The sequence below is a fragment of the Marmota marmota genome, unplaced genomic scaffold, assembly GCF_001458135.2.
Source record: "Marmota marmota marmota unplaced genomic scaffold, marMar, whole genome shotgun sequence".
Lineage (NCBI taxonomy): Eukaryota > Metazoa > Chordata > Mammalia > Rodentia > Sciuridae > Marmota > Marmota marmota.
In genome coordinates, this window is record NW_025999968.1 from 62,188,260 (window position 1) to 62,204,113 (window position 15,854).

General features: G+C 48.6%; 1 protein-coding gene across 3 annotated transcripts in view; it reads left to right on the forward strand.

The window, feature by feature from the left end:
* Window positions 1-1,854: 1,854 nt before the first annotated feature.
* The window catches only part of Trappc10 (trafficking protein particle complex subunit 10), a 58,887-nt gene continuing 44,887 nt past the window's right edge, over window positions 1,855-15,854 (forward strand). The window contains exons 1-3 of one of the 3 annotated variants that reach the window (XM_048803770.1): window positions 1,855-1,936; window positions 6,100-6,235; window positions 6,319-6,483. In XM_048803770.1, the coding sequence (XP_048659727.1) occupies window positions 1,923-1,936; window positions 6,100-6,235; window positions 6,319-6,483 (315 nt within the window). In that variant the 5' untranslated portion in view covers window positions 1,855-1,922. Of the gene's footprint in view, window positions 1,937-6,099; window positions 6,236-6,318; window positions 6,484-15,854 lie in introns of those variants that run through there. The other 2 variants (XM_015478835.2, XM_048803769.1) reach the window with 2 other exon arrangements.

Below are 15,854 nucleotides of genomic sequence, written 5' to 3' on the forward strand. Positions count from 1 at the left end.
GAGTACAGGTGCCAAGGTAGAAACTTTACTATACCTTGTTTGTACAGGTGAGCCACCTCGTGCCCAGACCAATCATAAGGCACAAACTGACCAATGACTTATTCATGCCAAAAAGAAATTACCATCTGTGAACTTATTAAATAGGAGTCCGTGGGCATGTGGCATGTCAGGTCCCATCAGACACACAGAGCTGCCAGCCACACCAGATGTAGCCCCTTGTGTAAGAGGAGAGTGCCTCACGCTGACGTGGCAGGTGTGGACCTGTCACATGGCCACTCCTCAGGATCCTTGCCCAGGAAGATGGCCAGAGCCACCTCTCCCAGGTTTCAGTTCAGCCTGTCTCCCCTGCGACCACACAGCCCACTTACAGCTGACACCTCAGTGCTGCCCTGTGCACCGTGTCTGGTCATCTGCGTGACTTTCTGCATCTGAGTCAGCCCTGCCTTCACTTCTAGCAAGGTCTTTGAATCCTGTGGCTATCTTAGCCTTTCTCAGCCGTTCTGTGACCTGTTTGTCGTCAAGTGAAGTATGATGCATGACTTGAGTTTATTGATAATAGAGGTTAAGATTGTGATGCTGGGGTCACTGTTACCAAGTGAAGTCACGAGTACCCAGTTCAATGAAGTGGATAAATGGACTGAGTATGTGAATTTATTTTTATTTAGTAAATTCTGACATTGTGAAAAGACACAGAGGTGCCCTGTCTCTTTTGATGGCATGGCTAGCTCATGACCCTTAGGCAGCTGGTCAGTGGAGGAGCAGGACAGGGACTGGACAGTGAGGTTCCCAGTGCCACCCCAACCACTCCACTCATATATAGAGAAATGACCTTTCTTGACAGGAGAGTGAAGTGGACATAGCTTTCCTATGTTCATACATGAATACATGACCAGTGTGATTCCATATCGTGTACAACCACAAAAATGGGAAGTTAAACTCTGTGTATATATGGTATGTCAAAATACTGTCAGGTATAACTAAAAAGAACAACAACAAAAAAAAGAAATGAGCTTTCTCTCTGCAGTGACTTGACATCATCATGTGGGTTTTTTTAGAGTTTTTTTTAGGTTCATGATCACAAAATAAGCAAGTGTGTTAATGGTCTACATCAGTTTCTGATGACTTCTTTAGATCAGTATAAAGGCAGTTATGAAAATAGTTTTGCTTAAAGAGGACCTTCTGAGTGTAACAGTTTTAGCATCCATTAAAAGGTTATGCCATCATTTCTTGAGAGAAGTAAATGGATTTTTTGGTTCTGTAAAGCTAGGATGAAAGAGCTGGGTGTGCAGTGTGAACCTGCACGTCCCTGCTGTAACCATACCTGCGTGGGCTGGCTTTGCGCCCCGACACAGCCACCTCTCCAACCTTGCTTTCCTGTCTGTGAGTTGTTTCCTCCCAGGAGATCCTGGCCAGGGCCAGGTGAGAGGCTGGGGGTGTGTGCATTGCAGCTCCTGCTGGCATTGGGGGACGCTGGAGTTACTTGGAGGAAGGCGTCCACGTTCATCCCTTGGGTTTCCCTTCCCATGTGGAGTTTTCTGGCTCTTACACAGTTCCGAAGGCTGGAGAGCACAGGGCTGGGGGCTGAGCAGCTCCTGACTTCATGGCCTCTGGCGGGCCTCTCGCCTTCCTGATCCTTGTTTTCCTGTGGAATTATTGAGAGGTTAAGTTCAGCTATATGTGTCAAGTGTTGGATTTTTCTTGAGATTAGTCATTTAGAGACACAAAACAAGATTGTTTTGTGATGTCATTTTACTGAAAAAAATTGCCCAACAATACACTTTGATAAAAGCATGTTTTGTCTATATTTACCCACCTACAAGTGCCATAACTGGATTTCTCTTCATTCCGTTATAGGTGCTGGAGATCAGAATTTGTTTACCTCTATTTATCCGACACTTTCCCAGCAGCTTCCCAGAGAGCCAATGGAGTGGAGAAGGTACAGTGTCTGGGTTTGGGCTGTAGCCCCGCCTGCAGTTTCTGGGTGTGGGAGCAGGCGAAGCAGCACAAGCGAGGGCCTCTGTCGTCAAGAATGGAAGGGCTTCCCCTGAGCTGCGTCTTACTGTTGAAGGCATTGGACGATGCTCTGTAATTTTTGGGGTGCTTGATCCTTGAGCATTCTAGGCAAGGGCTGTGCTTTCTAGCTAGCTCCAGCATGGTTTTCTTAATGAGACATTGGATGGCATTTTTTTTTTTTTTTAAAGTTAAAGACTAATGTTTGTAGGAATGACTTGTGATTCTTTCTGGTGAATCACAGTATCTTGAAGGTACAGGCAGCTTGCTGGGGAGACATATACCCCTTAGCAGCTGGGCTACCAGAGCTTCTCACCAAGCACCCGTGTACTTTTCTTAAGGATAAGAAGCTATATGAAAAGATGTTACTTAGAAATTAGAAGGATAAATAGAAGAGAGGCCTGGTCACCTGTCCCTGTAGTTGGCCTCTTGAGTACACTCAGGTCCCATTGTCTACGGACTTGTCCAGAGGGAGTCATTGGCTGGGAATCTTCCTGGTGAGATATTATTTGTGGAAATGTTTGGGTTTTTACACATCAGTACAGGTAACCTGATGTAGTCAGAGTGCATCCTGACCTCCTGTTGTTCCCCCGTCCCTGTCACTGTGGCTTTTGTGTGGTGTTCCTTTCTGACCATTGGTTTTGCCTATTAATGTGAAGGGCTCTCTGGGTGACTTGCCCTGGCCCTCAGGCATGTAGTCTGGTTTCTGTGCCTGATGATGGTGTCTCAGTATGAGTGAGCCTCAGCTGTACTGTGGGCATCAGGAGTGCCGCGTGAGAAAGGATGTTCTTAGAGAAAGCACGTTCACATGCCAGGAGGCCCAGTGGCTGAGAGAGAGAACACTTCAGCCAGTGCAGAACTTAATGCCTAAAGAAGCGGAGTAATTGTGCAGGATTTCAAATAAGCATGTGTTATTGAACGTTCAGGAAGATACAAGAAGAAAGGGATGTTCGTGAAGCAAGATGGAGGTAATGAGGGAAAGAAAACTGAATGGAGAAGCCACTTAGACTGCATGTGTTGCCATTTCTGCACCTTCTTGAAAGCCCTCTAAATGAGAGCCAAGGACTGCACCATTGGACCCACACAAGGATGGTACCTTGGCCCTTTAGTACTACCAGAAGAACGCCACAGCCTGCAGCTCCCACAGCGAGCAGAAAGTCACTTGGCTCGCAGTTCTGGAGGTGCAAAGGCTGAGATCAGGGGTGGCATCTGCCGAGGGCCTTCTACTCTGTGCTAATGTGGTGGAAAGATCCCACAGGGAAGACGGAGAGGCAGAGGGTCAGACTCTTCTTTCCTAAGGAACCCACACCTGCAGCAGTGGAACTGCTGCCAGATAATGGCACCGTCCAGTCCCATGCAGCGGCTCCTACTCTAAGCTCTTCTTGAGGGTCCCACCTCTTCACATTCTTGCAGGTTTCCAACATATGAACTGTGGTGCATATGTACAGACCGTAGCAGAGAGAGAGAGGGGACAACAACAGCTGAGAGATGTGGACACATCTGTGGGAAAAGGAGGAAGATGGAAAGGTTGGGAAAGAAAAGCCGAAATAGCTGAGCCCCAGCCTGGGTTCATGATGCATGACCAAGTGCAGAGCCTTGGCAGGCAAGGGCGAGGCCCACTCTGGGAAGTAGGCTGGCAGAGGTGTGGATAAGGAGCACGACCCAGCCGCCCACCCCATCCATCAGTGGCATCCATGCAGATGGCTCTTGTCTTGCCTCTGCAGAAGCCTGAAGGACCTTCAGTGGACAGAGAGGCTCCCGACCCATGGATGTGAGGCCCTGCAGAAGTCAGGGAGAGGGGCCATTCTAAGACTAGCAGGCTAAGTTCTGAACAGTTCAAGCCCAGGGCCAGGAGGTCTACAGCCAGACCGCTCCTGGGCAAGAAGGTGGAGAGTTTATCTCAGGAAAAGTAGCGGCCTGGGAAAGACCGATGGAGTTCCCATCAAACTCAGGAGTCTTAGGTGAGGGACATCCACCTGAAACATCAGAATGGGACCTTACTAGGAGTGTCTTTGAAGGTAGACGTAAGGTAAGGCTCACTGTGAGGTCATCCTGGGTTAAGATGGACCCCAAATCCAGGAGGTGTCCTTATAAGAGACAGAAAGGAAGAATGCAGAGGCACATGGGGGAGGTGGAGATGGAGCCACAAACCAGGGAATGCCCAGAGCTGTCAGCAGCCTCCAGAAGTTGGAAGGGGGACAAGAAACCTCCCACATAGACTGAGGGGAGCTAAGCCTGCTGACTTTTGATTTTGAATTTCTGGCCTCCTGAAGGGTGAGTCAGTAAGCAAATGTTGTTTCAAAGCCCCCAGCTCCATGGTAATTTGTTACAGCAGTGCTAGGAAACTCAGACAGAAGGAAGGCAGAGACGGGCAGGACAGGCAGCGCCGTCGTAGGGTGTGTGTGTGTGTGTGCACGCACGCGAGTGAGTCTTCTAAAAGCTTAATACTGTATGTTATGCACATATAACTTTGATAAAAAATGGGAATTGATTAGATCTTAGAAATTAAAATATTGAAACAAACCTTATCAGATGCACAATAGCTGTCTAGCTGAAGGGCCAGTGAGCAGGCTGGAGACGGAGCTTGGAAGACCATGGCCCATGCTGCGCAGGTGGGTGAGTGGAGAGGGCAGCTGGGACAGAAGGGAGGGGAGACTGGCAGAACCAGTACCAGGAGTGTCCCAGAAGCAGACCAGGACTCTGCAATAATCCCTGGATGTCACATGCAGCGTGAGGTCCAAAATTTACAGCAGTCGTCTTGAGATGGTAAGGGAAAATGCTCTGAACTAGGGCTCATCATTCATGCTTTAGTGAGAGGGAGAGCTGAGCCAGAGCCTCTCGAGGTCTCGTGCTGAGGGTCTTCTGCTCCTGGCCCTGGGCGACCCCAGGGACCTCTGCTTTTAGTGGGGAGGTACTGCAGTAGGCGGTAATGTTCACAGACTTCTCTAAGATCAGAAGCTGTACTGGCCTCTCTGGAGTAACTCGAGGGTGCGTCCCACAAGGAACACCAGTGTAGACAAGGTGTATGTGGTGTGTTAGAATATTTAAAGTAAAAACTTGCTGGAGTGGGGATATAGCTAAGTGGTAGAGCGTTTGCTGAGTGTGCATGAGCCCTTGGTTTTGACCCTCAGCACAGCAAAAAAGAAAAGAAAAAAGTGTTGAAATAAAACGCCGTGGCTGTGCACCATGGCCCATGCCTATGATCCCAGTTACAGGAGGCTGAGGCAGGAGGATTGCAAGTTTGAGGCCAGCCTGGTAACTTATCACCCCAAATCCCCCCAAAGTGAGAATGTAACCCAAATAGAAATAGATGGCTAAACTTTGAAGCTGGCAGAACAAAAGAATGGAAGAAGAGAACTTGATTATCCTCACAAAGGACGGGGAAGGTGGAGAGCTTGCAAAGAGTGAAGGCACCCTTTCAAGCAGAAGTGTAACTGTGTTGAGTATGATCCGCTTCAGCCGACTAAACCAGAGCATCCCTAGACTGAATTAAAACATCCAGCCGTAGATGTCTCAAACACAGCACAGGGAAAGGACACATGGTGCTTAATTTGTTTTTTAGGCATGAGCACAGCAGCCTCCTCTCAGGACCTTAGGTTAGCTGTGTGACTCATGGGATCTCTCTTTGGCTTCTTTCTTGGGCTGAGGAAAAAGGGGAGGTTTGTGCCACTATTTTATTTGAGCTCTGCAAGAAAAGCCTGTTCTTTATCACCAGGTAACTCTGCTCCTTGGGTACACAGGTTGCCCCTGAGCACCAGTGCTGGTGCAGTTGACTTGTAGAGCTGCCCTCGTTTCCTCTTTCCCAGTGACTTCGGGGTGGTTGTCGTGCGAGAGCTGTCTCGGGCTGTGGGGCCTTGGTGGAGTGGGACCTGTCAGGGGAGCGTTGCTGTGTGCGTTCTGCAGCAGCACTTAACGGGAGGGAGCGTGGGTGTGTGTGAGGTGCTTCCAGTGCTTCTGCACAGAGCATTGGTCATGGCTCATACTATATTTGCTTCTGAACTCATAGATAGGATTGAATTATTTATTGTTGCATCCCTGCTGAACCTTGTTTAGTTGTTTTCTCAGTTACTTTTTAAAAATTGTTTGTAGATCCTATGGCCGGGCTCCAAAGATGATTCACCTGGAATCAAACTTTGTTCAGTTCAAAGAGGAGCTGCTGCCCAAGGAAGGAAACAAAGCTCTGCTCACTTTCCCCTTCCTTCATATCTACTGGACAGAATGCTGTGTAAGTATTGGTTCAGGGAGAAGAAGATGTTGGGAGTGGGCTGAAGCCCGTGGGTGGGTGTGGAAGTCCAGTCTGCCTTTCAGGTCGCCTCTGCACTGTGCTCTCTCATCTTCGTTGCTTTGCGAGATGCGTGGCTGTGTCCTTGGGTGTTTCTGCTCCTGGCCAGTGTGCAGCACTCTGGGATCCCAGTACATCTCAGTTCCCGTGTTCCCTGCTGGTGCAGTCTCATGGTGCCTTGGGGCCATCAGGTTTGATCTGTTTGAGCTGTGTTTAATTCTTACTTTAGTGCCCCTTTCGCGACCCTCCACCTTGTGCTGTCCTTGGTGACCGTCACCATCTCATCTGCTTAGCTATGACCTCTTTCACTGACTGGGTGGCTGTAGAGGGAGCATTCCAGAACCTGGGTGTTTTGCAGCTGTGTATTTATGACCCAGACATAATTCTGGGTCCTTTCTTGCTATGTGGACTCTACTACGCATTTTGCAGCATTCAAGGCACATAAGTCATCACCAGGGGACCTTTTAGCCTGTAGGCTGGGCTGCAGAGGTGTTTTGTGTGTGTGTTTATCGTGTTGGACTCTGGAGACCTGTGCCTGGTTTCCCCTGCACTTCACCCCGTGTGCCTTTTCCCAGCAGAGTCACGTGTGGGCAGCGACATGCTAGTGTGTGTGAGGCACTGCATACTGGGGGGCTCACTGGCCACTCAGCGTTCAGGGTTTTTACTGAAGTCAATCACCTGAAACCCTCTGCTTGGAACCGACTAAATTCCAGAAGCAAAGCAGGTGTTAACCCACTGTGCACGCACACAGTATCGGCCCGCTGAGGCCCTCGTACTGCAGGCTGCTGGAGACCCCCCCACAGTCCAGGTTCCAGATGTAGCCAGAGGCCTGGTAGGCAGAATGGCCTTCCCAGCCTGCCAGGCAAACCCTCCTCTTCTTGACCCCTCATGCCTAATTCCAGAGCCTGGCTGTTTTGCAGCTGTGTATTTCTGACCCGGACATAATTCTGGGTTTTGATCATAATTTGGATTTTGCCCATTTGCCCAGAATTGTCTGATTTCTTCCTAGTTCTGTTGCTTTCTCCCTTGATGACTAGTAAACCGTCTCTGGGGTGCCACTCCAAGACTTCAGTACCCTGCTTCCTGTCCAGCCTTTTCACACTTACATCTGGCCTCCAGTGGCGGTTCTTTCCTGAGACGCTCTTTACCAAGAGTCCTAAGCATCTGCCCCCCCATCCTCTACCCGGAGGAAGACACAGTGCATGTTCATTTATTCAGGGGTTATGGCCCCTTCCCTGTGCTTATTCTGATGCCCAGGCTGGTCTAGATTTGGCCAGTGAGAGTCACTTCAGCTGACTTCTGTGTCCTTTCAAGCACTTTCCAACTTTTATGCATACCAAGGTATTCTAGGTTCTTGTAGCTTTTTTTTTTTTAATATCTATTTTTTAGTCGTAGTTGGACACAATACCTTTATTTCACTTATTTATTTTTTTGTGGTGCTGCTGAAGATCAAACCCAGGGTCTTGCACGTGCGAGGCAAGCGCCCTGCCGCTGAGCCATAACCCCAGCCCTCTTGTAGCTTTTATTCCAGCTGGACACAGCTGTTTCTTTGGAGTCCTTGTCCTTGGGCAACACGTGTGCCCTTGGGTGCCTACGGGCATGTTGCTGTCTCTGGCCTCTCGGTAGACAGAGCTGAGAGGGAAGTGTCCCACAGACTGTGAGTCGCTAACAGTGCCTTCCAGCGTGGCCTCCACCCTCAGGCGCTTCCTGTAGCTTTTCCGCATCTGCTTCTCCTCACTCAACAGCATCAGCGTGGATATTACCCACCCACTCCTATAATATGCGAAGGACAATCTCAGAGCTGCTACACGCACCAGGGTGAAACAAGTCCGAGTGGAGCTCAAGCCTTTGTGCCCTTGTGCTTCTCTAGCCTGACAGAGTGCTGCGGAGTCTGTCTGGCTGGCCAAGTCCTCCCCAGCTCATCCTTCCCGCGTTTGCCTAGCTACGCTCGCAGATTGGAAAGTGCAGAACATGTACATGTGCAGAACAAGTGTCTTCCTGATGTCTGGGCCTCCTAACCAGGAGCAAGGGCTCTTGGCTTTGTGCACGCTTGCTTTTGTGTTTTATACTTGCTGTATTTCTTGTTAAATCTGTATGACTTTGTTGCTCTTGTAAATGGGGCTTTTGCTCCCATTGTATTGTCTAGTTATTTTTGTGTATGTGAGGCTGTTGATTGATTTCCTTATTAAGTAACCTTGCCAATTTCTCTGATTGTGGAAATTAGTTTTACCTTTGATTCTCTAGGTCCCGAGGTCTGGGGCTTTCTGACTTGCTATATGCAGAGGGAGAGAGTTTACTTTTTCATTCTTTGTGACTGGAATTTTATCTCTGATCTGACATTGTCAAATAGCAGAGGAGATGGTGGCTGTCTCTGCCTTGTGCCTGACCTCTATGGGAATGCCTGTCGCCGTTCCCATCAGTGGGTGCTGGCTGAAGGACAGAGGAATGTGCTCATCCATTTTCATTTTCTCAAGAATTCTCAAAGAATACGAGTTGCAGTTGTCAAAGGGTTTGTCAGACTCGGGGGACACAACCCTGTTTCCCCCTGGCATCTCTGATGTCCTGAATTGTTTTTGTGGGTTTCCTCTGTGGCCTGCATCCCTGGGTGAGTCAACCTGGCTAAGGTCTTATTTTCTTAGCATGGCTTTGGAATGGGCTTGCGTTTTATTTAAGGCTTCTACAGTCTGTGCTCACAGGTGGCTGGTCTTTAGCTTTTGTTTTGTGTTGTCTGTATGAGGTGCAGGTGTCAGTGTCATACTGGATTCCTGAGTGGCATCTGGGAGTTCTTGTTTTGTGCTTCTGAACAGACTGTTAGGTTGGAGCCGCCTGGTCTTCAGGTGTGCTGGGATTCTGCCCTGCTGGCTGGGCCCACATCTCTTTTTTTAACTTTTTAGTTGTAGATGGATACAGTACCTTTGTTTGTTTGTTTGTTGTTTTTAATGTGGTGCTGGGTTTCGAACCCTGTGCCTCATACATGCTAGGCAAGCACTCTACCACTGAGTCCCAACACTGGGCCCTGGGCCCACACCCTTTTACAGAGTATTTCCTTGGTAACTTTCTGGGTCCCTTCTGTGAAGTTGGTCTGTTTCAGCCCTTTATTCATTTTAATAAGTTATATTTTCCTTAGAAATTATGCATCTCAGTTAAAGTTTACTTTTACTGAGATGCACATACAAAGAACCCTGTTTTGTAACTTTGAAAATGTGGCCAGGTCTCCCGTTATCTCTTCTGTATTGTGCGCTCATGTGCTCTCACGCTCTCTCCTTCTTCCTTCCTGAGAGTAGGAGTTCCTTGGTTTTTATTTATTAGTCTGATTTACTATTACTCTCTTTTTTTACCTCATTAATTTCTGCTTTCATTTATGTTGTTTCCTTCTTTGTATTTTCTTGTGGTTTACTTTATTCTTTTTCTAGTTCTTTTGAGTTTGAAATGTGTTTATTTTCATTCTTAAATTTTTTTTTTTTTTTGGTGGTGCTGGGGGTTGAACCCAGGGCCAGGTGCAGGCACGGCAAGCCCTCTACCAACTGAGCTGTGTCCCCAGCCTCATTCTTAGGTTTTGATTGATATCAGTCCTCCAAGTCACGAATGTTCCTTTAATTAATTGTTTAAATATATAATAGGGTTTATCCTTATTTTTCAGAAATTCTGTGTTTTGTTAGTATTTCTCATTTTATCCAGTAGTTGTCTAATAGAAAGTTTTTTAGTTTCCAGAAGAAGAAAAATTTTTTTAAATTTTTATTAAAAAATTTCTGATTTTCTTGCATTGTGATCAGAAGTGTTCTTAGGGTGTTTTTGCCTTATGGCACTTAATTGTTCTCTGGGACCAAATGCAGGATGAGTTTGGTGGACACTTTGTGTATCGGGTGTGTCCTCTCGTCTTCAGCCTGCATTGCTGAAGCCGCTGTCGCGAGGTCTCCTCCCTGTGCTGCTGGGGCGTTGCTGGCTTGGCTGCCACCAGTTGGCCTGTCTTCAGCGGGCGGTGGCGTGGCAGTCTCTGGGTGGTGGGTGTTTCTATTTCTCTTGCATCTTCTGTAGAGAGTCGTGTGTGTGTGTGTGTTGTCTGGTATGTGGATATTTGTGACTAGCGTGATTTGTGAAATATGTGATTTACCAACAAGGCTTCTACGTAGTGTATCTTGCTTAGGGAAGGTCTTGTCTACCTGAGGATAGTGACTGATTTTCTCCTATGTTTCCTTTTAATAAGTTTAGAACTCGTAGCTTATGTTTGATCTGTTAGCTTCAAGTTATTTTTCTGTAGGTAGGAGCTGCGGGGTTGAGGGTCTGATTTTCTGGTCTTAAGTGGGCAGCAAATTGGCCTAACAGTATTTCATAACAGTCTTTTTTCCATGCATTAGGTATGTCAACTCAGTTTTAAATCAGCACCCTGCATGTATAATATTCTGGACACTTCTGTTGATCATTGTGTAGTTTGAGCTAGAATCAGGCTTTTAATTATTACATTTTAGTAATATGTATTGATATCTCTTCTTTTAAAATAAGCCTCTTGGCTGGTACACATTTTCTCTTCCGCATGGCAAAGGCGCAAATTGTACTTTTGAGCGAGGCTGAACCAGTGTGTCCTGTCCTGCCTGTTCCTCTCTGTTGAGAGGGTGGGTCTTTGCCCCTCAGGTTGAACTTGGGTGGCCTCTGATGTGCAGAGAAGTCACCCAAAGTCATGCTGTGCTTTCCGATGGGCCCCTTGTTCTCAGAACCAGCTGCTCTGCCATGGGAGGTCAGCTCGCCAGGGTATGGATCCCTGGGAAGGCCTCCTGGCCCAGCCTTGCAACCCTGCAGTGGCCACCAGTGGGGTGGAGATGAGCCACTGTGATTGGAATGGGAAAGAAGGAGGGGCAGGAGGGGTTTTGCCTGAGGTCATCACTGTGACTTCTCAGAAGAATCTCAGCAGCTGGGAGTCTTCTTGAGTCTGTGTGCTTCTCCATGCTTTGTGCCTGTTCTTATAGGTTTAGTCACAACATTTTTCATAAAGTCTTGCATTTTTTTGGTACCAGGATTGAACCCAGAGAGGCTTAACCACTGAGCAACATCCCCAGCCCTTTTTCTTTCTTTCTTTTCCTTTTTTAAAAAATATTTTATTTAGAGATGGGTCTCACAGGGTTGCTTCGGGCCTCACTGAGTTGCTGAGGTGGCTTTGAACTTGCGAACCTCCTGCCTCAGCGTCCTGAGCCGCTGAGATTACAGGTGTGGGCCACTGTGCCTGGCACAAAGTTTTGCAGTTTTATTCTTAGGCTGTTTTTGTCGTCATTATGAATGAGATTTTTTTCCTTAAAATTACATTCTATAGGGAGCCTGTTTTTTTAATTAATCTCGACTTTTGTTTATTAAAAAGGTGCCTATACCAGGTGCGGTGGCACATGCCTGTAATCCCAGCGGCTTAGAGACTAAGGCAGGAGGATTGTGAGTTCAAAGTCAGCCTAAGTAATTTAGGGAGGCGCTAAGCAACTCACCGAGACCCTGTCTCTAAATAAAATACAAAATAGGGCTGGGGTGTGGCTCAGTGGTCAAGTGCCCCTGAATTCAATCCGTGGTAACCCCCTCACCTCAAACAAAGGTGCCTAGAGTCAGTTGGCAGTGTTGAGGGCTTTAGTACATGTGACACTGTGTGTAGGCAGTGGTTGCGTGAGGTCAGCCAGCAAGTCCCCAGTCTGGTATGTTCTTGTTTGCAGGAGGGTTTTCTGCTTGTGTGCAGCATGTCCCTCCAGCCTGGGTGGTGCTGCCATGCCTCCTGGGCTTGGTGTCTGTGTGTTGTCGCTGTTAGACGAGAGTACAACACGGACACCACCTTCCCCTCACGCGGGGGTGACTGCTGCGTGCTTCCCACGCCCCTCTGGAGTGGTGGGATCTCACTGGTCTCGGTGCGGCTCTGTTGGTGGTCAGGTCCCGGCTCTTCTCTGCGCCTTGTTTCTGAAGGGTCTCTTCACAGGATGGGGACTTGTGGTTTGAGGGCAGCCCTGCCTGGCCTGGAACCTCTGACTTTGGTTTCCAGAGCTTCCTGAGAAGTCTTTCACTTTTGCTTCGGTTGCTTTGTATATAAAGTGTGTTTTTCTCTTTTGGTATTTTAAGATTTTTTTTTTTACTTTATCACTGGTTTCTAAGTTTGATTAATGATCTGCTTTAGAGTAGATTTCTTCATATTTCTGAAGAGTTTTGGGGTTTTTATAATTTTGATCAAGTTTTGAAAAGTTTTGGTCATCATTTCTTTAAGTATTTTTTCTTCTCCCTTTGGATGGAGCTGGAGAGTGTCGGTGACGACTGACGGAGTGGCCCCTGGCCTCAAAGTCCCACAGTAGTTCTCTGGATCACGCTGGTGTTTTCTCAGACTCCCCACGCCCACCCCCGTTTCATTTGGACAGTCTCTTCTGTTTGCCGTCTTGTCAGCTCGTCTTTTCTGCACTGCTCCGTCAGTCCAGTTTTCTCCTTTAGACATACTTTTTGTCTCTAAAGGGTGCCCAGGGGTCTCTCTCTCCCACCTCAGCCCACTGCTCCTGGAGCCCGCGAGCTGTGCTGTGGGGACAGTGTGTGGTGCTCTGGTCCTTCTGGGACCTGCTTCTTGGGAGTCGTCTCCTTGTTGTGCAGCGTGCCCTTCCTCCTTTGTCTGCCTGCCACTTCTTATTAGACAGACATAGTGGACTTTATCTCGTTGGAGCTGGGTGTTGTATTCTTCTAGATGTTCTTGAGCTTTATTCAGTTGAAATCGTTTGCTGAGTTTGGTCTTTTGGGTGTAGCTTCTGACTTGCTGGGACTGGAGCAGGGCAAGTCCAGGACCATTTCTCACTGCTGTGGCAAGGCTGTCCCAAGCTCTCTGGCTTTTCATCTGTGGCAGCAGACCTGCTCCTGCCTTGGGTGGGTGCCCAGCACTGTGCCTTGGGTGCTGGCTGATGGCCTTGTCCTGCCTTGGACAGTCCTCACATGTGCTTGTGATGGGTCTCTGGGAACACAGAGGGTTTTTGTGCTGGGTACTCTCTCCGTCCATTTGCTGGCCAGTGTGGTCTGGCCACCTGGACTCTCACTCTGCGTCCTGTACCCGGGGAGTCTGTCCGCCTTTTCCTCCGCTCCCCTCCCTTGTGCCGAGGGCGGGGATGTCCACCGTAGCTAGCTGGAACACTTGGCGGGCCCCTGTCTGTTCTTCATCTCTCAGGAGCCGCTGTCCCTTACTGCCAGGGTGTCGACTCCCACTTGTGTTTCTTGGTCTTGACTCGATTGTGTCAGATGCCACGTGTAGTGTATCTGGTCCCTCCCTCACCTTGCCGGAAGGAGAGCCCCGCTTCCTGGTTGGTTCTGTGTGCACTCCTTTCTTGGTTTTCAGTGGAGAGTATTCTGTTCCTGTCCTTGTAAACTGGAACACTCAGTTGTCTCTGACTTGGTTCCTGTGAGCTTTGGAAGTGCACTTACTCTCAAGCTCATCTCGTCCTCCCCTTGTCTCATCCTGGGGTCCACGACTCTGAGAGACTCTGTGTCCTCTTGTTGGAAAACAGTGCTAAGAACCCACGATCTAGAGTGAGATGTGCTCTGTGCTAGGTACTCTCAACCAGCTCCGCTGGAGAGCGTGTCATGTGCACATATGTGCACACCCAGGCGGGCACATTTTTCCCCTGCTGTTCCTGTCCATATGTGGTTGTCCATGTGCAAGCACTCGTTGACCATGATTCAGCCAGTGCAACATTCCCACCGTGCCGGTTCCCGGCTCCCATGGGAGAACCTGGCACGTGTTCCCCGCTGAGGGTTTGCTTATTTGAGTCACCCCGGTGATGAACCCTCTTCCCGTCTCTGCTGTCCTGTTCCTCCAGGTGATGCCCCAGCCCTACACTTGGCTGACCGCATGCTGGACCCTACCCTCGGCATGCCTTGCTTGATCTGTGCTCATCTCCAGCAGGGATGCCCTCTTTGCCCTGCTTGGTCTCTGAACCCTGTGTCTCATGTCACTTGGAGTCCCACAGTTTGACACATCTCCGCCTACTGCCACCTGGGCATCCTCCTTACACAACTGAGCTCTGGCCACTGGGGTGGCTCCTCCTCGTGGAGGCCCCCCATCCACAGAGGCCTGGGCTGCTGCCCCATCATCTCCTGTCCTGATGTTTCTCCTCCCTGATCGGGGCTCTTCCAGTGTTCATGTTCCTGTCACCTCCCTGCCTCAACTTGGTTTCCTAAGGGTCCCTGAGTGACTTTGGAAACCCTCTTTGCTCGCTGTGAGGAGTGACAGCTGTCTAGAGTGAGCTGATTCGCCTCAGGGTTGTTTGGAACACTGCATTCCTCCTCTGTCTTGCCCTTTCTCTTGGAAGGTCACCTCTGGAGAGTCCCTGAAAACCGGCACTGAGAGCTGCTCTGGTGTCCCTTCAGGGTGCAGCTGCTCCTTCTAGTGCGGAGACACCTCCAGCCTGGAACTAGGTGGGGGTGGCCGTGGGGGCACCTGTGGGCTTTCCAGCAGAACAGAGAGGACCAGGAGCCGGGCGATGCGCTGCAGTCCTGGACTGCAGTCCTCTGGCCTTGGGTCTCCCCTCCAGAAACAGTGTGCGTGGTACACGTGAAATTCAGAGTCCTGAGACCTGCTGTGCCTAGGAGAATATGCCGCACATGATTAAGGTGCTACTGCATATTTACTCTCGGAAAACGAGTTTGTTTGAGGGGGTACTGGGGATTGAACTCGGGCACTTGACCACTGGGCCACATCCCCAGCCCTATTTTGTGTTTTATTTAGAGACAGGCTCTCACTGAGTTGCTTAGGGCCTCACTGTTGCTGAGGCTGGCTTTGAACTCTCAACCCTCCTGCCTCAGCCTCCTGAAGAATATGGATTTTTGCAAGATGGTTTTCCTTTTAATTTCTTTTTTTGAAGAGAGAGAGAGAATTTTTTTTTAATATTTATTTTTCAGTTTTTGGTGGACACAACACCTTTATTTTATTTTTATGTGGTGCTGAGGATTGAACCCAGCTCCCTGTGCATGCCAGGCGAGCGTGTTATCGCTTGAGCCATATCCCCAACCCTCCTCTTAATTTTTAAGTAAAGATCTTTTTGGGTCATATTTGTTTCTAATTTAAACCACGATGTATTTTCTTAAATCAGTGTAGAAATGATCAGTACTGCCTTTTGGTACTTGCTATTCAGTGATTTAGCCAAAGATGGCACTAGATATAGGATTTAAGATTTGACTCATTTGTGATCAGTCAAGCCAGCACACGTCTGCACGTTCATGTTCTTGGGGACATGGGGCGGGATGGTATGGAGGAGCTGCTGAAGAGGGGAAAGTAGGGCTGGCGTTTGGCTCTGTGGGGGAGCACCTGCCTTGCATGTGCAAGGTCCGGGTTCAGTCCCCAGCACCACAAAAGTAAATGTGTAAACAGTAAATGAGGGGAAAGTAGGTACTTGAATATGGCCATTGTTTCCAAAGATTTTTATATGCTCAGTTTTGAAATGAGATACGTCTTGGTTTTAGATTTTCTGAAAGTAAATGGAATTAGTGTCTGCTGAGTGGATTTATGGCTCATACGGGCCATTACAGGTAAAATCACCATTAAGAAGGAGAGTGGGATTTCCTGGTTTGGGTTGGG